The sequence below is a fragment of the Myotis nattereri genome (assembly GCF_964212035.1).
Source record: "Myotis nattereri genome assembly, chromosome: 8".
Taxonomy (NCBI): domain Eukaryota; kingdom Metazoa; phylum Chordata; class Mammalia; order Chiroptera; family Vespertilionidae; genus Myotis; species Myotis nattereri.
In genome coordinates, this window is record NC_138083.1 from 51888736 (window position 1) to 51914581 (window position 25846).

At 47.9% G+C, this 25846-nt stretch overlaps 1 protein-coding gene across 2 annotated transcripts in view; it reads left to right on the top strand.

The window, feature by feature from the left end:
* Positions 1-2902: 2902 nt before the first annotated feature.
* CNDP1 (carnosine dipeptidase 1) overlaps positions 2903-25846 on the top strand; it is a 28533-nt gene continuing 5589 nt past the window's right edge. Inside the window, exons 1-8 of one of the 2 annotated variants that reach the window (XM_081098022.1) lie at positions 2903-3102; positions 13452-13577; positions 15947-16096; positions 16810-16972; positions 17654-17742; positions 20917-21117; positions 22657-22741; positions 25616-25776. In XM_081098022.1, coding sequence (XP_080954148.1) covers positions 3079-3102; positions 13452-13577; positions 15947-16096; positions 16810-16972; positions 17654-17742; positions 20917-21117; positions 22657-22741; positions 25616-25776 — 999 coding nt within the window. In that variant the 5' untranslated portion in view covers positions 2903-3078. Of the gene's footprint in view, positions 3103-9931; positions 10058-13451; positions 13578-15946; positions 16097-16809; positions 16973-17653; positions 17743-20916; positions 21118-22656; positions 22742-25615; positions 25777-25846 lie in introns of those variants that run through there. The other variant, XM_081098023.1, reaches the window with a different exon arrangement.

Sequence of the window (25846 nt, forward strand, 5' to 3'; positions counted from 1 at the left end):
GTCTATTAGATAGGAGATTATATATATATATATATATATTTATTTAAAAAAAACTCATTGTTTTGGCCCCCATGCCCTCTCTGACACCTTCATTCCCGGGTCCTTCTCTGCCCTGGAGTCACCTTCACGGTGTCTTGAAGCCTATGTTTTGCATTCTCATCTTCCTAACCAGCCGTCCTCTTGAAGCCTATGTTTTGCATTCTCATCTTCCTAACCAGCCGTCCTTCTGGTCCTCAAGGAGGCTTATCCTGGGAGATGGTGCTCATCAGCAAAGTGCTGTGCACAGCAGAGGTCTTCCTGGGATTGTCTATCCCAAAGTTGTCCAGGATTGCTTCCCTGTTACTCCACCAGGAGCTGGCCATTGACAAAGATACAGCTGCCTGTTATTTAGAAAAAGACAGAACTGCTGGGCTGAGGGGAGGATGGGCTGAGAGGAGGTTTCGGACCTAAGAGAAAGAAGTTCATCTGCTCTTGTTGGTGTCTGGGTCAGAAAGGTGATGATAGGCATGTGAGGATCCTTAAGCCACAATGTGTTAACTAGTGAGGATATGGCTAGGCTACGGTGCCCAAACCAACCAGAGCTTCCCCCATTTCTCTGCTACACGGCCTCACAGCCAGGCCAGGGCTGGAGTGGGTGCTCCTGCCCTCAGTGTCATGGCCCATGACCTCTGCTCCGCACCCTGCAACCCCACTGTAGTCCCACCCAGAGACCAGGAGGAGGCAATCCAGAATGAACTGATGTTTCTTCTTTTGGCATCTTACTCAGAAAGTGCTCCCAGAAGTGGGCAATGGGCCTGGCTGACATTCCTATTGCTCTGCAGAAGAAAGATAGATATTAGGGAGTCAACCTTTAAGTCAGTTACACCAGGATGATACTATGACATTTGTCCCAAGGAAAACTGAGAAAAAATAAACAGTAGATAGCATTAGCTGAAGGAAGGACTCATGGGACTTCATTTATCACTTTTCAGAGAAAATTGTAACATCTGCGTCCACCTGAGGCTTTGGGGAACACCGTGAGTGGTGAGGGAGGCAGTATTAGTCTGAAATAGGCCTTTTTTGAAATCTTGGTTACTTTAAGCTGGTTATCTTCAAGTAATAAAAGACACAGGAAGAACCTTTACCTTCCCCCTAATTGCCTTTGACCTTCCCCCTACCTGCCTATAAGATTTAGACAGGAAGGGAGCTAGCATCATGGGCAACTACAGTTCACTATGAACTAGGTGTGATAGGAAGGAACCTGGCAAGCCCTTGACCAAAGTCCTCTCTCTGTTCCCTTGTTCAAGATGGCCCAGCAAACATTTACTTACCAAAGTTTTCTCTTCCATCTCCTTGTGAATTACTTTCCTGCCCCTGGAAGTTCCAAACCCACCCCTCCTCTTCTCCTTAGCTCTAGAGGGCACACAAGCCTGAACTGCCTGATTTATCCTCAGGTCTCATTCTTAGGAGACATCAGACATACCTAATAAATATGCTCATTTAGTCCAGCCCAAAGAACTTAGAAGGGTAAAAGGAAAATTAATTTTTCTGTCACTTTGGGACTGTCGGATGAGACCCTGGGCATCTGACATAGGTCAGCACATGGTGAGTAAGAGTTCTTCCTGTGTCAGCACCCCTGGAATCCCCAAAAGTGGGGTCCATGGAGCGAGAGGGGTAAGAATCTTTTCTCCCCCTCTTTCTAAATTTGGATTAGCAGGAGAAAATCTGTGAAAGTAGTTTCTTGAGCAAACATGGTTCTGGTAAAGGCTTGAATAGTCTTGTTTTCTGCTGGTCCTGTTCCACCTGGAATGGTCTGGTTTTCTTTGTGCCATTTGTCTTGTTCTGTTTTAAGAGCTTGGTTTTGATCTTGTCTTTGGTCTCTGGTCTCAGAAGGTGCACATATCCACAGGCATTTGGCAGCCAGTCAAATAGACTAGAGCTTCCAGGCAGCTGTAGCCAATTAACTGTCGTCTTTTTGTCCAACTGTGCCAGCTCTAGGGGGAATTGGTCATGAGGGATTCCAGTCCATAGGGGCCTTTGCCATCTCAACCTTCCTGTGTTACTGCTTGTAGCAGCAAAGGACTTTTTTACCCTCTTAGACTATCCTGGGAGTGAACCTTTAGTTCTTGTGGAAATGTCTTGCTTCCTTGGTTAAATCATAAAAGGCTAGGGGATTTGGAAGTTCACAGCCTGTTGGGGTTGAATTATATCCCCCAAAATTTCATCCCTGCCCCCAGCCCTGAAGTTCTAACTCCCACCACCTCAGACTGATGATTTGGAAATAGGTCTTTGCAGGTGTAGTCATAATGAAGCCATTCTGAGTAGCCTGGGCCCAACTCCAGGATGGAGTTGTAAAAGGGGGAGTTTTGCACAGAGATATGCTCATAGGGAGATGCCATGTGAAATGAAGGCAGGAATCAGGGATGTATTTGAAGACAGCAAACCCAGGATTGCCAGTGACTGCCAAGAGCCAGGAAGGGGCCAGGGACTGGCTCTCCCTCACTGCCCCCAGAGGAACAGGTCCTGAGGACACCCTAGTTTGGGACTTTTGGCCTCCAGAATGTGAGACAGAGGGTTTCTGCCCCACTTGTGGCAGCCTGAGCAACCCAACACATGGCCAGTAACCCCGACCTAGCTGCTAGCAGGGCTCTGCCAACTGCTCAAGGTAACAGTGATCATTCTCATCACCTCTATCGCAGCTGTGCTGGCCTGGGCCCGTGCACCCACTCACTCTTAGGGTGACACCTGCACACATGCACAGTGATGCTTCAGGGTTGTGATGCACAGCCTGAGTGGCCCCGATGGCCTGTGGTAGCATCAGATGACTTCCAGGCCACTACCTCATTGCATGCCTGTGCATATGAGACTCATTGTTTCTCCTCCCCCAGATTGGCTGACCGCCTCTGAAGCATCTTTGTGTTCCAATGTGAATGGCCCACTATCCCAGCCTTGTCTTCTTTTGAGGCAGATGGTGGAGCACAGACAAGCATTTGCAACGCGGTATATAATGTGACTGCTGAGGGCCGTGGTGAGGTTTCCTCTTCCGCACTTCATTGAGGTCCAAGGGAAAACTGCGAGAGGCTTCGGAAATCCTGCCCAATGGACCCCAAACTGGGAAGAATGGTGAGTGAGCCCTCAGGTGTTCGGAGAGCAGGAACCAGAGTGCTGGACGTGTATTTGCCCAAAGAGTGGGGGTAACACGCAGGAGCCAGGCAAACAGAGCAGGCGCTGCATGAGGTCCATGAGCTGCTGCTGCTTAGAAGTGCTCTCAGGTGCCCCTGTCTCTTCTGGGAAAGGAGCCGTGTAGAGGTGGTTTACGGTGCGCTCTGGGTGGCTACCTGTTCTTATAAACACGTGGCATTCTTTTCAAGTGGTTTCCTAGTGCTGGGACACAATCATGCTAGGTGGATGGTGGCAGCCAGTGTGGACTCGAGGCCCAGGCAGCTTCTCTGGTGCACTGGGACCTACCTCAGCACACTTGTCTGTGCTTCGTTTTTCTTCACACAGAAAGCAATATTATTAGTAGCAATATTATTAGTAAAACCGTGGCAGAACCCCTAGCTGCTGAATACAAAGGGTGAGAGAATAGTATGCATTCAGGTACAATTGGTGCCTTTCTCACTAAACCCTGAACTCTGCTCCCCGACCCCAATCCCAAACATTAGTTTGGGGTGGGGCCTAGGAATCTGCATTTTAAGTGTATGCTTGCATCACTTTTACCCCATTCACAGATGTGTGCAACCATCACCATGGTTGATTTTAGGATATTTTCCTCTCAGAAAGGAACCCTGTGCCCTTAAGCTCTTCATCCCTGCCCCCAGCCCTGAGCGACCACTAATTTCCCTGTGCTTCATTTAATAAGAAGCATTCCCAGGGAAGCAAAAATAAACATTAATGGTTAGAACAAACCTCAGACTCCATTTTTTAGTCTAGAGGATAGTCGGTCAAGATTTCTATCCCTCACCAGGTAGTTCAGTTGGTTAGAATGTCGTCCCGATACTCCCACCAAGGTTGTTGGTTTGGTCCTGGTCAGGGCACGTACAAGAATCAACCACTGAATAGAACAACAAATGAATAGAACAGCATAAATGAGTAGAACAACAAATCCATCAATTTAAAACAAATATTTCTAGGTGTTGGGCTTGAATCATCTTTAGACAATGGTGTGAGGGTGATTTTGATGAATTTCCTGGTTTATGGGTTCAGTGACTCTGGGATGTCATGGGTGGGCCAGTGAATGTCCAGCGTGGCCCTCACAGCAGCGGGCACCAAATGTGACTGCTGAGGGCCTCCGTGTACTGTTGTCCCTCCGTGACCCATTGCAGTGACGCCTCTGGAGTTTATATCCAGTTGCCCAGCTTCAGTGTGGGCTTCAGGAAAGGGGGCAAGAGAAGGTTGGTAACATTAGTGTGGAGAGTTGTAGCCAGACATTGGAGGAAGCTCGAAGACTCCAGGACCTAGTCTAGTTTACAGGCAGAGCACACCACCTCGCAGACAGTGAGAGGGCTGAGACCCAATAGTGGTGCACTGGAGTTTTCGATATGGCCAAAGAACACATTTAGTCTCTGTAATGAGAAGCCAAAAGTAGATAAACTTATGTTTAGAAATTAATGTTTCAGTATTTTATCTTATCTAGAAATGATCTGAATATTTATCAAATATCCATCATTTAACTTAACTGAGTATAATTTTAAGGTTTCAAGTTACCAAAAATATTTTGAAACTAATTTTAAGCAGACATATTTTATGAAACATAATCATTGTTTGGGTGATTGACTGGTGCGGGGAGGGGGCTCCTGGAGATGTCACCGGTAGACACGAGATGGTATGTGTCCAGCCTTAGTCCTCTGACCCTGTCTGGGCACCCAGACTGTAAGTGGGGTATCTTCATTTGGAGGCAGGTCAGGGAAATGCTGGAGCAGGACCGTAAGGACACCCTAGTCTACTCCTGCCTTAGTCCTGTGCACAGGATATAGGTCACCCCTACACACCAGGATGCCAGCACCTCTGTCCCCAAGCACCTCTCCCTGCTGGCCCACAATGCCTCAGTGTCCACCCTCTCAATCGCTCTTTCAGGCAGTTACAATCCACCCCATTCAGAAGCTCTTTGGTTGGGACAGAGGTGCCTTTTGGGAGGCATGGCACTGACAGGGAGCACATGCAGCTCCCAGCAGCAGCACAGGAAGCTGGGGGACTATCCCCATAGACCCCAAAGAGTGGGATCCAGAACATCTAGAGGGATTAGGGATTTGAAAAAGGAGAAGAGAAGGGAGGGATGAGCAGAGCTGGAGCTTCTGAAGATTGTGGGAGGGGGGAACCCTGCATGGCCAGGAGCCCCTGTTCTAATAGGGATCAGCCTTCAGTTTGCCTGGGGCACCCTCTTCCCTCACAGCACACTCTGCCCTGCAGGTGCGCTGCCGGCGCCCAGCGGCCCTGCCCGCCTCACACCTGGGTCCGGACCCTGAGCTCACCCTGCTTGGCTGCAGTTATCCGTCAGTCCTATGTCCTGGTCCTGGAGCCTGAGGATTTCTGGGACCTGGGCCTCTATGCCTGCTAAGGTATACTGGCAGGACACACAAACTTTCAAGGGAGATTTTTTCCTCTTTAAGCAATCCTGCTTCCCCTCATTTGGGGAAAGTGTGTGGACACACACACACACACACACACACACACACACACACACAAGCTTGTACACTGCAGCTGGCTCCAGCCCAGCCGGGGACTTTGCCTCCCAGAAGGGAGGTCACTGCAGGGACTTCAGATCAATGCTCAGGAGTTCACTCTTAAACCTCCCATCCACTTCCATCAGCACAAGTACACATACTTTAAATGTCTAATTAAAAAGACATAACTAAAAAACATTTATCTCTACTGGACAAAAGCAAAACAAAAACATTCAATGGTGAGTGGGATGGGGGCGGGGCAGAAGCATCTAGAAATGAGGCTGCACAGGGTCACAGGGACTCAGCACAGAGGGCAGCGGAGCCAGCACCACCGCCGGAACCAGGACTGGCTGGGTCTCCCTGCGGGTGACAGCAGGGCGCCCACAGCATTTCTCCACAGAAATAATGACCGAGCAGCGGAGAATACAACTGGTGTTCAGGCGGAGCCTGCAAGTTACTTGTAAAAGTATACGTTAGACTAATAATATCAGGCTAGCAACAAGAAAGCTCACAATGTTAATTGGGAAGTGAGTTTACTGCCACTGAAATGCAAACAGTAGAACATGTTTAAATGGATGTGAATGAAATATGTTTACAACCTTCACGGGATAAATGAAGGACTAAGACCATAGAGAAGAGGCAGGCAGATGTGAGTGGAGAATAGGTGGACATGGGACACAACCACTTAGAAATCCTGAAAATGAAAAATCGTTATTGAGAAACTCAGTAGTTCATGTGCATTCTAGACCAGCCACAATCAAAAAGAGAATGAATCAGCTGGAAAACATGACTGAGGAATTTAGCCAGAGAGCAGAGAAAAAATGGACAGAAAAGATTAGAGAATGGAAGGATACATGATAGATCAAAAGATTCCAACTGTAGTAGGAGGTCTACAAAAAGAAAAAAGTGAAATGGTGGAGAAGTGACATCAGAAGAGAGAATGACTAAGAATTTCACAGAATAAACACAAATGAAAATGGGTGCTGACACTGAGTATATCAGTCAGACCCACTATGACAAAGCGGAGAGCATCAAGGAATAAGAAAATAGGGAAGAGGGTAGAGAACAGCTAGCCAGGGAATGTGTGGGATTGGGGAGGGGGGTGCAGAGAGGCTGCTGGGCTTTGCTGATGAAGGACTTGGGGGCTGGGAGGCTTTGGGTGGTGGAGAGAAGCATGGACTCCAGGCAGGCAGGACAATGAACAAAGCCCCAGTGGTGTTGTCAGGAAGCTGGAGCCGCCTGAGACTGCTAGGAGGAAGAATCATCTGACTCAGTTAAATTTTGGGGTGTTTTTTTTCCCCCTTATTCGTGCTTACAGCTTAGATAGTTTTGTTCGTCAACACATTTTGCATTTTCTGCACAATGTTGAAATAGAAGGCATTTCACTGGTGAACATTAGCTACTCCTGGGGTCTCCACCAAGACTGTGCACTTAGCAAACACCAATTGGGGTTTTAGTCTAGGACAGTGGTCGGCAAACTGCGGCCCCTTGAGTGTGGCTCTTCCACAAAATACACGTGCGGGTGCGCACGTACAGTGCGATTGAAACTTTGTGGCCACACTCAAGGGGCCAAAGAGCCACATGTGGCTCGCGAGCCGCAGTTTGCCGACCACTGGGACGGCAACTCTGAGGATGTGGGAATATGGAGAACATGGCTTAGCCATGATCCAGCTTAAGTTCAAGTGAGTGAGGCAGAGAATATTAAGTGAACAAATAATAGAATATTAGTAACGACAAGGAAATAAAGAGCAGGTTGTGCTGGGGGAATGATGCCCCCAAAATACAGGTCCACCTGGAGCCTCGGAACCTGAGCTGACTTGCAAGCAGGGTCTTTGCAGATGTAATTAGTTAAAATGAGGTTGTACTGGATTGGAGTACTCCATAATCCAGAAACGGGTGGTGACCTTCTAAGAAGAGAGGACACAGGGACACACACAGGAGTAGGCCGGGTGAACCGGGGCACAGACCTCAGCAATGCAGCTCCGGGCCAGGGAGCACCAAGGACCACTGGCCACCACCAGAAGGCGGGAGGGAGCTGGACCAGCCCGCAGAACTCTGCCCACCAGGTCCTCCCTGACTGTCTTCTCCCTGCCGCCCCTCCTCTGTCCCATGTCTCCGGGTCCTCTGCCGCTCTGTTCCCCTTGCCTTGCCCCTCCCCCCACTCTCCATGGCCTCTGTTGTTTTGCCACCTGATTTTACCTGTTGTCCCCAAGATCACTCAGCCACCCCTGCGGGCATCTTAGGTTTATCCTGCTAACACTTTTACACCCAAATCACACAAATGAGATTTAAAAGAAGGAAGCAAAGGCAGTGTCTGTGGCCCAAGCATGGTTAGAAGACCTTGAGCTGGCCCTGGGTCTTGACTCCAGGGTCTGCACCCCATTTATGGTTTGGGGTTCACACCTCTCACCCCTCGAAAGGAAAGAGTGTGCCCTGTCCCCGGCTCAGAGCCAAAGACAACACAGGCCTTGGAGGAGCTCAGGGTTCAGCTCAGTGGCGACACCTCTCTATGTGACTTCACCGCAGTTAGAGACCCGCCTGTGGGAGAAGCCACAGGCACCTCTGGCCATGTCACTTTTTTGTTTTTTAAAGGATGGTTAGGTGTTGTTGTTTTTTTAAAGAGACTCTGTTGTAATGTACCCCGCAAATCACAGAAGGACGCCTCAAGAAGTCAAATTAAAGAGTCACATTTATTGCAATCCGGGACTATGAGGGGCCATTTTGCTTTCCCAAATCTCATAGTGACCAGATGGTCACAGCTCCAGGGTTATATAGGCAAAAAAATCACGAAGGTATTGATTACATCTCAAGGTTTGGAATGAGGAACCTGGTTTGCAAAAAAGCAGTTTACAGAAGCAGAAGCAGCATGTTAAGTATAGTTTTGGGTCTTGGGGTCACTGAATTGACGGAAATACATTATCTAGAGCCCTCGGGTCTGGAATGAGGAACCTAGTTTGCAAAAAGTAGTTTACAGAAGCAGAAACAGCATGTTATAAACACATTATCTAGAGCCCTTGGGTAACCTGGGTTAAATTTAGGCATGTTATCTAAGTTACAGTTTTGGGTCTAGAGCCCTCTGACCTTGGGATAACTGTGCTGTCCTTCCCAGGTGAAGGAAAAATGTGCTTTCTAAAACCAGTAAGATAACAATCAATGGGATAGTCATTCAATCGAATTGGATGATTTATACAATCCAGAGAATCAAAATAACTTTTCTATTGTTAAGCCAAACAACAGGGTCAGAATTAAACTATAGTTTCTACCTGAGATGATTGCTACCATACTTCAACTCTTTTTAAAAAATATATTTTTATTGATTTCAGAGAAGATGGGATAGGGAGAGAGAAATAGAAACATCAATGATGAGAGAGAATCATTGATCAGCTGCCATCTGGATGGCCCTCACTGGGAATAGAGCCTGCAACCCAGGCATGGGCCCTGACCAGGAATCTAACCATGACCTCCTGGTTCATAGGTTGACACTCAACCATTGAGCCACACCGGCTGGGCATCACTTATTCTTTTTTGGTTAGGATTGTCATGTTTGCAGAGGACAGTAGGCTCCGGAGGTGGTGCAGAACCAGGGCAGAGTCTGGGGAAGCCCAGATCACTGGCCAGTCTGGAGGGAAGCAAAAGGATCTCAAGAGTCCTTTCTAGGTGACACGTGCTGACATTGCTGCTTTCTACTGGCCTGCACCTGTGCATTCAGGGGCATGGTCCTCAGACCAGCTGGCTGCCCCTCGGATGGCACACCATCCAAGCAGGGTCCTCATAGGGCCAGATGCTGTGCATGCATGGCCTCTGGCCTCCTGCTGCACAGGGCAGTGCTCTGTGCCTGTGTCCAGACTGAAGCTCCAGGCCAGGGGACACCAAGCCAGCGGCCAGTGCGAGCTGAGCTTGATTCCGAGCCCTACCTGCACCCAGGACTGTGCGGGACTCCTCCTGCACCTCTTTATCCGGTGATGTCTGTCTCCAGCCATCTGCACCTGTGGGGTGGGCTTTACCTTGGGTTTAGGAGTGAGCCTGAGCTAAGCTCTTCTTTTGGGTCAGACTGCCGGTCAGACCCTGACTAGAGGATGGTGGAGAAACTCCTAGCACTTGAGACTTTCTGGGGAATTCTGTTGCTGGAAACTGTCCAGACTGCCCTCCAAAAGCCACGCCTTGACCACTCCCTCTTCAAGACTGGCTGCCAGATTTCATCTGCTCAGGAATGCTTGGCTCAGCCCAGCTCTGCGGGGGAATTAACAGAATCCAGAAAGGCTGTTGGGGGGGAGGGGAGGTTCGGGTTTTGTTTTTAATCCCAGCATGGTGAGATAAACCAATAAGGCATGTTTCCTGCATTATAACAAACCCATCAGCTCAGTCCTGGGCAGAGCACCTTCGTAAAGCAATCCCATGGGACTCTAGGTGACTTGGTAAGTGGGGTCTTGGCATCCAAGTTGACCCAGCACAGTTTCTCAGAGGCGGAAAAGGGTTTGGCTACAGTGTACGGGAGGCTCAGTGAGGGGAGGCAGGAAGGCTTTCATTTGGATTCTTTATTCTGCTCAGCAGCAAATGGTGCGGGAGGGGCTTTATCGACAGCACACCCCACCCAGCCTTGTCGGATGCCTGTTGGTTCCAGGGCAGGAGATAGAAGTGTCCTAAGTGTCATTGGCTCAGGCAGCCCACCGTCAGCTAAGCACACAGACCATCTAACTGTCCTGGTTGTTGGTGAGAGCTAGGAGAGGAGGAGACCCCGAGGCCAGCCCTGTGGGAGGGGATGCTTTTGGGTTTGAAGCTGAATTGACTGGGAGAAGGACGGGGTGGGGTTGGGTCCACCACAGAGGATGTGGACACACCTTCAGAAAGTCTTAAAAGTTATAGCATTTAAAAATAAGGCTTAGTGCAGGGGCACTTAGGGCTTTTGTTACAAATCTAAGAGCAGTGAGTTGGAATTAACAGAATCTTATTGGGGGGACGGGGTGGGGGGAGGTGGGGGGTGGGTTCCTCTGTGAGAGTCCCAAAGGTGGGCTTCTCTAGCTGGGCTGGGTTACCTTCTCCGCCAAATAACACTAGGACCGGGCCTCCAGCTCTCCCTGCCCCCTTCACCTTCCTGTCCTCCAGCTCCTCTGCCAGGAATAACCCTTCTCAGTCTCCAGTTTGCTGCTGTGCAATTACCAGTAATTCTAAGTCACGTGTGACTGTAACCCAAGAAAAGAAACAGAGAAAGGGGTGTGGGAGACTGGGGAAGTGAGTATGTATGCAATGCGGGGACCCACCCAGGATCTCACAGGCAGGATCAGTGTCCACAGCCCATCTCTGCGGCAAAGGGACACAGGTGCTCAGTCCACTCTGCAGGCACTGTGGGGAAGTGCAGTCCTGCAGACCCTGTGTGAGGACCCACCACCAGGGACAATCCTTCAGGAATCTGGGCCCTGCGTGTGCCCTTCCTGTTGGGGTGGGGGTGGGGGGCTCCCGCTGAAATACGAACCATTCTTTCTCCTTAAAATTGCTGTTTTCCTTCTTTTCTTGTGGCTTCCTTTTCTTCAAATTGCCTCATTTTAGTTTTCATTGGAGAGGAGCACCAAATCATTTTTTTTTTGTGGAAATTGAATGCATGAAAAATAAAAGTAGCAGCTCACATATTAATTTATATGGATTGCCAACAAAAAATAGCTTACACCATTTCAAAGAGCCTTTCCCAGGCATCCAGAGCTTCTTTTCTGCTGCTGTTGGTCCTCAAGAGTCCTTTCCTCCTGATTTTTTTGCAGCCCCTAACCCTAACCCCTAGAGTTTAGCTGAATCCAACCTCATTCAGATCAGAATGAGGCCAAGGATGCTCAGGGGCGGCTCATTGGCGCCATCTTTTGGACCAAATTCTTAACCCGCTTATGCATGAGCAGGGCTCACTTTTACCTGGAATTTACCCACTTCTTGGCTTCCTTTCGAGACATTTTTCATATTCATTACTATATTTGTACTTTTGAACAAGTGTTCATATTTATGGTTATTATTTTTATAATGACCATATTGCAATGTAATTCACAGAACTTACAACTTATCAATTTAAAGTATGCAATTCAATGTTTTTTAGTATATTCAGTCTTGCACAAACGTTGCCAAAATGAACTTTAGGACTTCCATCATCCCACAAAGAATCCCCCTACTCATTATCATCAGTCACTCCCCTCAATTCTGCCAGCCCTAGGCCACCACCATCTACTTCTGTCTCTCCAGATTTAACTATTTTGGACATTTCATATAAATGGACTGATACCATATGTAGTCTTTTATGTCTGGGTTCTTTTACTCAGCATAATGTTTTCATGGTTCATGCATGTTGTAGCATGTATTAGTGATTCATTTCTTTTCATGGCTGAGTAATATTCTGTCTTATGTATACATCCCATTTTGTTCATCCATTCATCCACTGATGAACACTTGGGTTGCAGCCATTATGAATAATGCTCCTGTAAACATCCCTGTTGAGTTTTTGTGTGGACACATGTTCTCATCTTCCTTAAAAACATATCTAAGAGGAACTGCTAGGTCATATATTTAATCATTTGAGGACTGCCAGACTGTTTTCCAAAGCATTTGCACCATCTTGCATTCCCACCAGCAGTGTACGAGGGTTCCAATTTCTCCACATCCTTGCCAACACTTGTTGTTACCTGACTTTTTTATTTTAACCATAGGAGTAGGGGAGCAGGTATGAAGTGGTGTCTCATTATTTGATTTGCATTTCCCTGGTGACTAATGGTGTTGACCATCTTTTCATGTACTTAGTTGATCATTTGTAGATTTTCTTTGGAGAACTGTCTATTCAAATTTGTTTTATATTATTGACTGTATAACTCTTTATAGTCTAGACACACATCTTCACCTTGGCTCTGTTGGTGCCCCGGGCTGGAGGCCTAGAAAGGAAGCTGCCTAAACCTAAAGTGGCTCTAAAAAATAAAGTCTAGCTTCAAAATGTGCAAAAATCCACAAGGAAGAGTTGGTTTGGAAGAAGATGATGAGTTAGTTCTGAGCCTGGAAGTCCTGCCCTCTGGTTTTCTGCTCTGCACCCAGCTTGGAGCTACCACCGGGTGGAGGGATGAGTAGGAAGAGGGTGTGGGGAGGAGGGGGAAGCGGAGGGCAAAGATTGGGGTCATGGACAAGTCTCACATTTATGGGCCAGGGGAGGAAAGGGGCCATCAGGGAGGGAAGCAGAGGCCAGAGAGGTGGGAGGAAAGGGGAGCGAGCCATGGACCAGGGAGCCCCAGGCAGGGAATGTGGCCAACAGCGTCTAAATTATCTTCAGTTCTTCCATGTTACATATCACACTGTGCTTTTATGTTTCTTTTTAAAGTGCTCTAGCCTCAGGAGCTGATGGAGGAAACCTGCACGCTGCCCGGGATTCTAGGCAGTCCTTACAAAATATTCTTTCTAATAGAGTGGCTAATCACACATATAAATTTTATTATTTTAAAAATTACGTCACACTTCTCTCTCTTAGAAACATTGCCCTTCACACCAGATGTGTGTGGTTTGACGTAAGGGAAAGTCAACCAACGGGAAAGACGATCACAGGAACAGACTGAGGAAAGCTGCTTCCAGACAAGCTTGTCAGCTTGCTTTCTGTCTGATCACAATCCTTTAGCACTGAAAAGGAAGCGCTTGGGGAAACGGAGCACAACATAGATTTCCTGTTCTACTACCTGGTGTTATTTTAGCCTGAGTGACTGCACGCAGCTGTGTCGGAGAACAGACTTCTTGAAGTGTTTGCAAGGTTAAAAGTCCAAACCCTGGTACTTACTTTGCTTCCTCCCCTGTGTCTGCCCACAGGCATCAGCTCTCCTTGCTCTTCTGCTGCTGCTTTTGGGAGGCATGTCCTCTCCATCCTCACCCCATGCTGGGCTGGTCGAGAAGGTCTTCCGGTACATGGATCTCCATCAGGATGAATTTGTGCAGGTTGGAGAAACTACAGGCGGGACACTTGCATGAGATCCCTTTTGGTGTCTGGGTGAATGGTGGTTTGCTGGGAGATGTAGGGATTTTTGCCTGACAACTTAATTCCATTTAAAATGCCAGTGATTCTTCATTGAATTAAAGTCGTGACTATTTGTTAGATTGAGGGAAGAGACCTCTCCCAACCATTCCTCTGGAAAGGGGTGTCTGTTCCTTTCCAGCACACTTGCTCTAGGGCAGCGGTTCTCAACCTCTGGGTCGCGACCATCGGAAAACACATATAGCATATCAGATATTTACATTACGATTCATGACAGTAGCAAAATTACAGTTATGAAGTAGCAACGAAAATAATTTTATGGTTGGGGGTCACCACAACATGAGGAACTGTATTAAAGGGTCTCGGCATTAGGAAGGTTGAGAACCACTGCTCTAGGGGGCTGTCTTGGAGTCCTGGCAAATGTTGAGCTCACGTTTACTGGGAACCACCCTCAGGTGGCCGTGGTCCCCTCGCTGAGGCCCTCTCCTGGCTGAAACTCACCTCCCAAGAACACCAGCCCAGAGTAACACCTCCCGGCTGCAGCAGCTCTCAGTCCAGAGTTCTGCCAAGTTCAGTGTCAGAGCTGTTGTTTTGTAGTCCATGTGATACACACTTACCTTCTTCTCCTTGGCAACCCTCTGCTTTCTTCCTATCCTATCACGTGGGGGCGGGAGGTGGGAAGGAGGCCTGGGAGGGAAGCAGGAAAGGGCTGGACTCAGTCTTCCCTGCAAGTCCTTCTCCTTCCTCACTTCTCTGTCCCCCTCAGGCCAGGCCTCCACCACGGCCCCAACTCCCTGAGCTTTCGCCAACTCTGCGCCCTGCGTGTCCATGTTATGTCCGCACACGTATTCAGTGTGTGGTTATTGATCAGCCAGTCAATGTGAGGACCCTTATTGGTGCTTAGATGTGAAACCTCTGTGTTTGGTGCTAAAGCACAATGCCGAGAGCCCAGGCCGCGTTCCTAAGCCTGACCTTCACGGACCTGCCTCACGTGGGAGTGTTAACTTACCCTGCTGCCCACTGCATTTTCAAAACCCAAGTGGGGGTTCCCTTGTAAGTCAGAATTAGTGCGTGTGTGTGTCGGGGGGCTGTGTGGATTGGGGTGCTACAGCCAGGATAAGATCCAACTGGAATAAACTGGGGAGTCCAGGGTTAGTCACTAAGACACGAGTGGTGTCTGGTGAGACTGCTGTCCCGGGATAAGCCCCTCACGTGCCAACACTGGGATGCGCCTGATTATTATTGTAACTCCACGCTGGCTGGCCTTCCCTGAGCACCCCTGGGGCCAGCATCGAGCTAAGTCTCCAGGCACCATCTCGCCCTAAGTCCTCCCTGAAGGGAAAGCGTGTTTTCTTCTGCTACTTCATTCACTTCTGTGCCCACACCATGAGCAATCAGGATGTTAGGGAGGCCTCATCACATGGCATGATGAGTATTAACTCGGTGTCCAGCCCTCTTCCCTCCAGACGTGGGGGGCTGGGGCTGAAAGTTGAAGACCTCTCATCACAGCTCAGACTTTCTGGTGACCCCTCCCTACTGGGAGCCCCCCATAGTCGCCCCATTACAACAAAATATGCTGCTCTCGCCCAGGAAATTCCAAGGGAGTTAGGAGGTCTGTGTTAGGAACCTGAGGCCGAGAGTAAATATTAGAACTGAAGATGACCCTGGCACCTCCATTGCTTAGGAAGTTGTGAAAGTTTCAGAAACTCTGGCCAACAGGTGAGATAAAGACAAAGAATGTATTTCCCATTGTATCGCAACCTCATAGTCACCGTAACCTGAGACAAGAAAGCTGAGGCTGAGAAAGTATACGGAGTATTCTCCAAGTCCAACTCTGATGGGCAGACCAGGGTTAGGAGCTAAGGCTGCCTGCCGCCCTGAGGGTCCTGGAGGAGCAGGCAGGGCTGACCACAAAACCTAAGTGCTAAGGATGGTGCCAAGGAGCCCTGCAGCCTGCTGAAGCCGCCAGGGGATCAAGTTGGGTGCTCTGTGAGGTCCAGAGGCCTTCAGGGCATTGTGGGAAGCCAGTCCTGGCGGGGACATGGCCGGCCAGCCTCTTAGTGCTAAAAACCAGAAAGGGTGGGTCAGGATCTGCCCTTCTTCACAACCCTGGTGAACCCACAGGGGCACAGGCCCGGTGTTTGGGAGAACAGCCTTCCACCCAACCTGCCCTGTCCCATTCTTCTGACCCAGCCAGCTCTGGCTTCTATGTTCCTGATTACACCTTCAGCTTGGCCAGTGACTTTTGAATATCAAGGTCAAATGAAGGACATTGGGATTTTGTGCCTCCTGTGCTGTGTCATGCTAACCACCCTGTGGCCTGTCCTCACAGAGGCTGAAGGAGTGGGTGGCCATTGAGAGTGACTCCGTTCAACCTGTGCCTCGCCTCCGACAAGAGCTCTTCAGGATGATGGCCCTGGCCGCAGAGGAGCTCCGGCGCCTGGGGGCCAGTGTGGACCTTGAGGACTTGGGCTCTCAGCAGGTGCTAGCGGTCCCTCCCTCCCCCATGAGTTGCCACTTCCCTGTGCATTGGTCACGCCCTCCTGTGGTGGTGGCAAGATCCTCAATACAAACACCCATAGTAACCCAATAAGGATGAAGAATTCCTCCTCGTCCCAAACGAGGTTGCCATGTTGATTTCTCATCATGTCAGGACTTGGATGGGGGTGGGAGGGAACACAAGGAGGTGAACGAAGGCGACCCATTCTGGAAAGGCCCCCATGCTGTTCACACCCTGCACGCAAGCTGCAAACTTCCCCAAGCTGTGAGGCATCTTTCTGAGGCTCTAGCCTCTCATCAGAATCACTGCCTGTTACTGCCCCTTGGTCACAAATGGCGATCTTAAATCTTAGCGCCCAGTGCTGCCTGGCTTAGCATTGAAAGTCTCCCAACAGTTTGTTTCCGACACCCAATTCAAGGTAGTTGAGTCTGAGTTCCTATTGAAGAGCATGCTCAACTAAGTTTCCTGTTTATCAATGTATATCTGAGGAAGTACTTCGCTTTAATTACGCTTCATGTTTTAATTAAAAGTGTCTTGTGGTACCATGTTAGAGCTGGATAAAGGGTGATCAGAAAATTGTCTGGGCTCTGCCAGGACCCAGGGGTAGAAGCAGGACTCCTAACATCATGTCTTTGAATTGTCAGGAAGAACTAAACAGCATTTATTTAAAACTGCTATCCATTGTCCTCCTGCAGTTGCCTGATGGCCAGACTCTCCCAATACCTCCTGTCATCCTGGCTGAGCTGGGGAATGAGCCAGGGAAACCCACCGTGTGCTTCTACGGCCACCTGGATGTGCAGCCGGCCACACAGGCCGATGGGTGGCTCACAGACCCTTACACGCTGACAGAAGTGGATGGTTAGTGACGTGCTGGTGCGCAGAGCTGGTGCCGCTGTGGATAAGGGATGCTCACAGGGTTAAGGATTTAGGACAGGCCTCCCATCCCTGGCTCCAGGTCTAACCGTTGTTAAGAATGAACTAAATGCCACTCTCATAGTCTACAAGTTGGTCCAATGTGGCCAATTTTCTTTCATTTGAGAAAGAAACTTCGAACCTTTGTGCCCATGGGTGAATGAGTGCCCCAGGCTGGAGTCCTTGGGCTGTGAGGAAAACAGTTGTCTTGGCCAAATGTTTTCTTTTTAAAATTACCAACTATAATTTCTTTTTAAAGAAAAGAAGAAGAAAGGTTAGTGGAGCTACAGATACCCTTTTTCATTCTTTTGCTGGCTGTAAAATCTCAGAATGAGAGGCTGTATTACATGACTGTCTGTAACAAATCCTCAGGCCCTTTTCTGTGAATTTGGATAAAATACCTCATAATGGATCAGTATATTTCAAGTGAGCTTACATTTCTGTCTAGCTAGTGGCCATACTGTCTATACATAAGAAATCATACTTTGCAATTTCAGTGCAAGATTTGTTCTTGGAAGCAGAAAGCCCTGTTCAAGCAATTACCCATAAAACAACGTTTGTTTTTAACTCACTCAACTTGGCAGAGGTACCCATGCTTTTCTGAAAATTCTTCCCTTATTTTTCAAGGAAAACTTTACGGACGAGGAGCGACAGACAACAAAGGTCCTGTTTTGGCGTGGATTAATGCTATGAGCGCATTCCGAGCCCTGGAGGAAGTAGGTAGCCAGTGGTGTTGGGGAGGGAGCTCGATGATGATGACTGACAATGATGGTGATAGTGACAGTGACAATGATGATGACGATGATGATGATGATGATGATGATGGTGGCACAGGCAGTATGCTTTGAGTCCCTCACTGTGCTGCAAGCTTTCACCTGAATTTTGTCCTTTCCTCTTCCCAACAGTCTTCATAGGGCTGTACTCTGATAATCACACCCATTTTATAGATGAGGAGAGTGGAGCTTGGGACGGTCAGGGAACTTGCTCAAAGCTGCCCAGCTGGTCTGAGGCAAACATGGTACCTTGAGCCTGTGCTGCTGACCAAATGGAAAAAACAAACAAACACATAACAAAAAGTATGATGAGCTTGTGGCTAAGTTACTCTCACTGGGACTTGCCTTTTTCACCTTTATCTTACTTTAACTTGTATTTTTTATCTCCTCCTCCTTCTTATCACAAAGTTTGATTTTATTAATAGAGACAAACATACACTTTAAAACAACACATCAGCTATTTTATCAATGATCAAGATAGAGATCCCTGGCATGTGGCACCCTATTTGAATCTTTAGGCCTCTCCATTCTTGTGAAATGTAGTTTTCATAGGTGCGCCATACAGGTACTGGAAAGGTAGGGGGCTGCCTCTCTAGGGCCATCAGAGGATATGTTGGTGGCCCAGGTTTGAGTCTTTTACTGTCCCACCTGATGTTCTCACAAGGGTGGTCTCATCTCACACGACCCTCCCTCCTTCTGATGAATGCGCTTAGGCTCCAAACAGAGGAGTCGATCTGTGTGGCCCTGGGCAGGAGACCTGGCCTCTCTGGGCCTCAGATCCTGTCCTGTAAAAACAAGGGTGTTGGTCCTTGGCTTCCTCCGAGGACTCTGTGGGGCTAACCTTAAGGATACGTAGCCAGCCACCTTCTCCTTCGCATGACTTCCCTGAATCAAGCACCTCTGTTCACTGGAAATTGAAGAAGGAGCTTCAAGGTCAGGGTTCCTGCATGCTGGCCTCCATCCAGCCTCTTTTAGGAAGAAGCAGGGAAGCAGTGCTCAGGCCCGGGCGCCGTCCCAGTCCAGGCCCAAGGCTTAGATCTTTGATGGCGCCCCTTGCTCCCAAATCCTTCCCCTGGAGGAGATTTCATTGGGCTTCTCTTTCGTGAGTTTCTTTTCTCCCAGACAGAAGCAGAAGGGGAGAGGACATGTGACTGCTCTGGACTCAGCTGCTGTACCTCACTAAGAAAGAGAGTTTGAGTCAGGATAGGTTCCTGGTAGGTCCTTCGACCACTGAAACATTGCCTTGTGATTCTTGAACTCACATTGGTCAGCCTGAAAGTTTAATGTGGCCTTGGTTTCTCCCCTCTCTTCCTCTCTGTCTAGATTTCTCTCCCTGGACTTTCTTCTTCTGTTTCCTTCCTTTCTCCTTCCCTCCCCCACTTTATTTCCCACCACCCCCCTTCTTTCTTAAGAGGAGGGAAGCAATATTTATATGAAAATTCCTATATAAAGGCCAAAATCTGCTTTGCTTTTAAATTTCAACTCTGAAGCTTACATAATCATAAACAGCACATAAGCCAGTTAATTCTCTCTAAGCCTCTTTTTTCCTCATCTGTGAGGTAGGAATGGTCACTTCTCTCTCAGGGCATTGAGACGACTAAACAAAGTAACGTCAAGGGACTCCAGTGCCTATGAGTGCGGGGCCCTATGAGTGCTGGGCCCTATGAGTGCTGGCCCTATGAGTGCTGGGCCCTATGAGTGCTGGGCCCCTTGAGTGCTGGGCCCTATGAGTGCTGGCCCTATGAGTGCTGGGCCCTATGAGTGCTGGGCCCTATGAGTTCTGGGCCCTATGAGTGCTGGCTTCTTTCCTGGTGCCCTCCTGCCCTCCGCCCTCTCACCCTGTTTTTCCTGCATCGTGTGCAGATCACTAATCGTGTGTCACCTCACTGGACCGTCTCACCCAGAGCCAGATCTGCTGTCCGTGCCCATACCGCACAGGGAGACAAGTGAGCTGCCTGGAGGTGGAATAGCTTGTGCAGGTCCCTTGGGTGCCAAGGGACAGAGCAGAGACCAAAGCCCCAGCCTCCAACACTTAGTAGCCATTGGCTTGGATTTTATTAATCACCTTTTGCCAGAAAAATCTTAGGCTTTCCAACTACTTCTCAGTCATGTGTTAATAAAGAGCTTTTGAATATTAAGATTTCAGAACTGTAGCTTGACTTCCTAAGACACATAGAAATGTACACACATGATACATTTGAACAAATCATTATCCCCACATTAACCAACAGAATGGCAGAAGGTCACATTTTCTAATACATAATCCTCTGCTCATCCTGCCTTTGTTCATCTTTGGCCAGTCGGTCCTGCTCATTAGAACTAATTAGTATGTATGTGCTGCCGTTTGTCTGCATATAATCACTTTTAGAGTCTCCTACATGTGTCTTCTGCTCTGGGAAGAGACTTTGACCTCTCCTCTTCATGTGGCTCTCAGAGATAGGAAGTTACAAATTATAGAGATACAATAAGATCAAAACCAAATGGGGGAAGGGCACATTGTAAAAATTTTAAAGGAGTGATTCCGAGCCCTAATATTAACTGGAAAAAAACTCATATTCCATTCTGCTGCATGATCAAAGCCTTTGAATAAGTTAAAAGGCAGATTGAACTCATAGTTGAAAAATAACAGACACTCGAAATAAAAATTATCCTAGGGCTTAAATATTAGCCAATCTTTCAAAGGAAAGAGTTATCGTTTATCAGGCTCAGAGTTATGAGTTCAGAAAGGAGATTTGTAATGGCATAACCTTTCTTGAAAAGTTCCTTCTGGGAAGAAGGAAAAAAGCGCCTCTGTCTGGGGCAGCCCCGCAGAGCTCTGTGGTGTGGATGTCGCTGCTTTTAGGAATTCCTTCCCCAGATCCTTCATCAACATTAAATTGGTGGGTCACGCTGGAATGTGTACACTGGGCATTACCTTGAACTCTCCTTCACAACCGTAGTTGAAACTTCTTTGCTGTAACAGAGATGTTGGGAATGTGAATAATTCACATATTGAACACATGTGATAATTACTGTACTTATGTTAAATACACACTATCCCTGGGTCTGACAAGGTGAGTGGGTGACTGTGCGGTTTTTGACAGATTGGTTTGTCCAACTTTTGACTTGTTCACTCAGGATCTCCCCGTGAACATCAAGGTGATCATTGAAGGGATGGAAGAAGCCGGTTCTGTGGCCCTGGAGGAACTTGTCAAGAGAGAGAAGGACAGGTTCTTTTCCAGCGTGGACTACATTGTGATTTCTGATAACCTGTGGCTGAGCCAGAGGAGGCCAGCCCTCATTTACGGAACTCGCGGGAACAGCTACTTCACGGTGGAGGTATCTGCAAACCCTGGTGGCCTGCTGGGAGGAAGCCGCCCTGGGATCTGTGAGGGACAGAGACAAAGCTGTGTGAGAGCACAGAGTTCTCCCAGGATGCTTGCCTGCCTCTGGGAAGTTCTGGGACGGGGTGTGGGGTTCATGAAGCCCCCACTGTGAGCCTGTGAATTGTGCATCTTTCTACAGACAGGATTCAGAGGGCTTGTGACTCACAAGCCAAGAGATTTAGGGACTGCAGCTGTGGAAAGTGGAATTTGGAGGCAGGTGCAGCAGCGGGGAGGAGAGGGAGGGTAAGAATCTACTGATCAGGTGCTGGGGCTCCTGGGAGGGCAGCAGTACCTAATCCATGGGGCCTGCCTGCCAGGTCTGGGATGGAAGACCAGCACTGGCATTGAGAGGCCTGTATCCCAGTCTGGTTCATACAGTCTGTGTAGGCCCCTTACCCTCCAAGTCTTGGCGTCCTTACCTCTAAAGTAAGCACAGCAAACCCTTCCACAAGCCCCTAGGGTTGTGTCATGGCTAAATGTGACAGCTAGTCTGCTTCCTTCTCCTGTTCCATCAATACAGACAGGCTGGGATAGGGCACACGACTCAGAATCAGAGAGTCCCTCCTGGGAAATCATCTGTTATTCAGCCACTTTAGTCTGTTTTCTCATGTGACAATGTGGACACTAATAATCTGCACCCTGTGGGAGCCCAGTGGGACAGGAAAGAGGAAACATTCCTGGCAGCACCTTAAAGGTGCACCGGGCAGAGAAAGACCAGCAGGGCAGGAATGATGGGAGGGGCTGAATTGAAGAGACAATTTAAAAAAACACCTCACCGGACCTTGGTAACAGATTGGATATGGTGTGCACAGGAGGAACCCAAGATAATTTGGATTAACAAATTAACAGGACTGGAGACTCTCCTTTTTTTGGAAATGAGCAAGTTGGTAGGAAGTCATCGTAGCAGAAGGTGTTGAGTTGACTTCTAGACCTGAATTTCAGAAAGTAGTAGCACACCAGGGGGCTCAGACATATAGGTGTGAACATGTAGGAGTGTGGGGCTGTGAATGAAGCCCAGTGAGCTAGTTCTTGGGGCTCTGTGTGTAGAGGAAGAATGTGCCCCAGAATAAGCGGTGCGGGTGGGAGACAGAAGAGAAGTTACGAGGGGAGACATTAACTATCCTGCAGGCAATAAAAGAATACAGAGGAGAAACTTGCTCAGAAACCACAGGAGGAGAATTTTCCTGGAAGGAAGGTGAGCAACAGAACGGGGTGAAACCAAGAGGAAGATGATAACATAGCCATCAATAGTGTGGTGATGTTGGCTAGAACCGTGTTTGTGGAATAGGTGGAGGTTAGTCAGTCTCAGGGATTCAGGACACATGGGAAAAGAAGACATGGGAGCCATGTGACTGGACAGGAGGAGGAGCGATGTCAGGGTTCTCACCTGAGTCCTGAGGGACACTGGTTGGGCGTGTTTCCCACCATGTGAAAGCTACAGCTACAGCAATGACAGTGTTAGCACCTGTCTTCTCTCCTACCTGTCTTATAGGTGACATGCAGAGATCAAGATTTTCATTCAGGCACCTTTGGTGGTATCCTTCATGAGCCAATGGCTGATTTGGTGGCTCTTCTCGGTAATGTCTTATTTCATTTCACTTTTTAGTCATCAAGCAATCTACTAAAATATAGTTCTATATGACCCAATGTGTCTCTCCTTCCTTGGTCCAAGCCAGCTCTAAATGGAGGTGCATTAGAAGAAAAAACATATTCTTAGCTTCCCCCCTTGGCTAAATATTCCTTGGGCTTATTAAGTCCATGTTACTTTTTTTCATGGACTGAACCTCTTCCTGAATTTGTCCCTTTTATTTTACTGGCTACTGTGACACATCTGGCCATACGCAAAGACAATGGCATAGCATCGAGAGACTTCTGGGAGGCTCTCAGAATGATGCCAAATATCCTGGCACCACTTGGCTTCATTTTTCCACGTTGATGTGGCCCCAGGTTGCACAGAGACTCCAATGAGTTTGCTGATCACACCTGCTTCTGACCTCCTGTAGATGCCTGGTGTGTGCAAGCCAAGTTAGGGGTGTGTGTGTGGTGTTCCCCGAGAGCCCATTTGCCCACCTTGATTCACCCTGTGGCTCTTGCCTATATCAGGACTGCCCAGCAGCTGGGGTGGATCTCTGGGAACTGAAGGAAGCTTCATCTTCAGGGGCCTTGCTTGCAGGAGCCCTTTCCGCAGTCCTGTCAGGGATGTTGCTCTTTTGTGTTTGAGTGTTGGTGTTCTTTTCAAACAGAGGTTCTCAGGCTACATAAGTTCAGGCCTCACAGTACCGGGGTCTGCCTCACATGGCACAAAGGGCACCTTTATACAAATTTTGCAACATGCTTGCTTGGCAATTTAAGACAGAATACAACAAGCCATTTTTTTTTCCAAGTGTTTAAATTGTTTCCAGAAGGATTCAAATAGCATGCAACTTATTATTTGAGGGTGGCGAAGGTCAGTTCTCTATTTTACCAGAACTAATTTTTTTTCATCCCTAGGAGCAGCACCTTCATATCTATATAATGCATTTCAATCTCCTTCTTCTCCCCCCCTCCCCCACTCCCCAGACATGATTGCTGCTCTCCATCTGTCTAGCCTGCATGGTTTCACCCAGGCATAGAAGTCCATTTAGCCCCACAAATGTATATTGCTCTGCTAGGAAAAGTCAGATGAAGATCACAAGTGGAATGAAAATAAAAGGTTTTCCCTCTTTTAAATTTTGAAACAATCCGTAACAAAGTGATACTGGATTGTGCCCACCAGGTGGTTTTCATCTGCTGTGTATGGACGGATTCAGGGTTGAAGGCTCTCTGAGGACTGATGCATTACACCTAGTCATTGGGCACCTGTTGTGTTCCAGCGCCCGGTGAATGCTGGGATGTGACCATACACAGACCCACCTTCCATGAATGAAGGCACTGTCTCTGACCACACGAGACTAAATAACAAGTGTGAACCCACATGAGTGGACCAACAAGTGGCTTGGCTCTAATTAAGCCAAGGACAGCCCCCTATGAAAATCTACATGGATGGCAGTAGTGCAACGTGTAATGGCATTCCCAGCGCTTTAAGAGGATCACAAAAAGCAAGGCCTGAGGGTTGAGGTGTCAGGAGCAAAATGTGAAGGGAAGATGTCACTGTTCTGGTTTTCAACCACATCCTCCCCAGCCCCTCCCCTTGTCCCCTGGGACTTCACCCAGAATGTGTCACTGCACTAGGGATACAGTACTGCAGATTGCTGCACAGCATCCATGGCCTGAGTTATGGAATGCCCTCATTTAGCCCAATACAATATATGGTATGTTAGGTAATGATACAAACCCAGTAGTAAAGTTGAAGTCAAACATTAACTTGGGCACTGAGTGACTGGGACTGGTGTCATTGATTTGCAGTCATCCTCACCAAAGTCAAAGCAGAACATAAATCCACCACCAACAGTAGACTCACTCAGTGTCCCTTTAATGAACGTCCCCAAACTTCTGCTGACATCCTCCCATGCAAGGATAGAGCTGCCTGTGGACCCACAACTATTTCTTTACCGTGTGCTTTGTGATTGTCGACCTTAATGGAAAGATTTAGAAATGTAGTGCCTCAGAGTAATTTTCTGGCATTGTCAGGTTATAATCACATTAGGAATGTGGACATAGTTTTATGAAGTGTCTTTACTTGAATAAAAGTCCCTAGATTTTGCTGCCCAGAGATGTTTTTCATCATTTATGTTCTCTACTTACTGATTGCATTGTATCTTTTTGGTAAGTACTTTCTCGAAATAGAGAGCAATATCTACTAAATCTCAAGTCTGCTTCTTTTATAGATATTCTTTGATGATTTCCCCGATTCCTATTAATCCTCAAAGTCTTTCATAAATAACAGCCCAGTTGATGGCTTATCATCACAAAGGCACTCATGGTCCTGATGGATCTCACAGATTAGACCCCAATATTATTCTTTTGATTAATGATGAGTATTTATTATATTATTATGTGTGGAGGGGAGAGAAGTTGAGAAGGAATGATGATTTTCAGTTTCTCGAAGTATTATGTACATACATACACATGTATATCTAAACACTTTTATAATGAATACATTACTTCTTAACTCAGGATACGATAAAACTTTTAAAAGTTTTTATGTTTATGCTATAACAGGTAGAGTTGGGAACTTGAATGTAATGCAGGTGAGTCAAACCCCATTTAATTGATTGCAAATCCATGTTTTCATCCTTCCATCCACAAGATAGACATTAAAGCAGGTCTAACACAGGCTGAGTCGGCCTGGTGACCTCCTTCCTGTACCATCCCCTCTAGGATGTGAGCTGTTGCCACTGGCTCTGCCGTGGGAACCAGAGCCAGTCACAGACCTGCTGCTGCCCCAGGGGAGTCGCTGTGGTCCCGCTGCAGGGCCTGAGCATCAGCCCAATGGAACATTTGCCTGGCTTTGTTTCGTGTGTGTCCTGTAGGTAGCCTCACAGACTCTGCTGGTCATATTCTGATCCCTGGGATCTATGACGACGTGGCTCCTCTCACAGAAGAGGAGAAAGAACTGTATGGCGCCATCGACCTGGACCTAGAAGAATACCTGAACAGCAGCCGGGTTAAGAAATTCCTGTTCAGCACCAAGGTACAGCCCCCAGCTGACGGCTCTCTGAAAGGAATGACGACACTAAACCGCTTTTCCCACTGCCTGATCT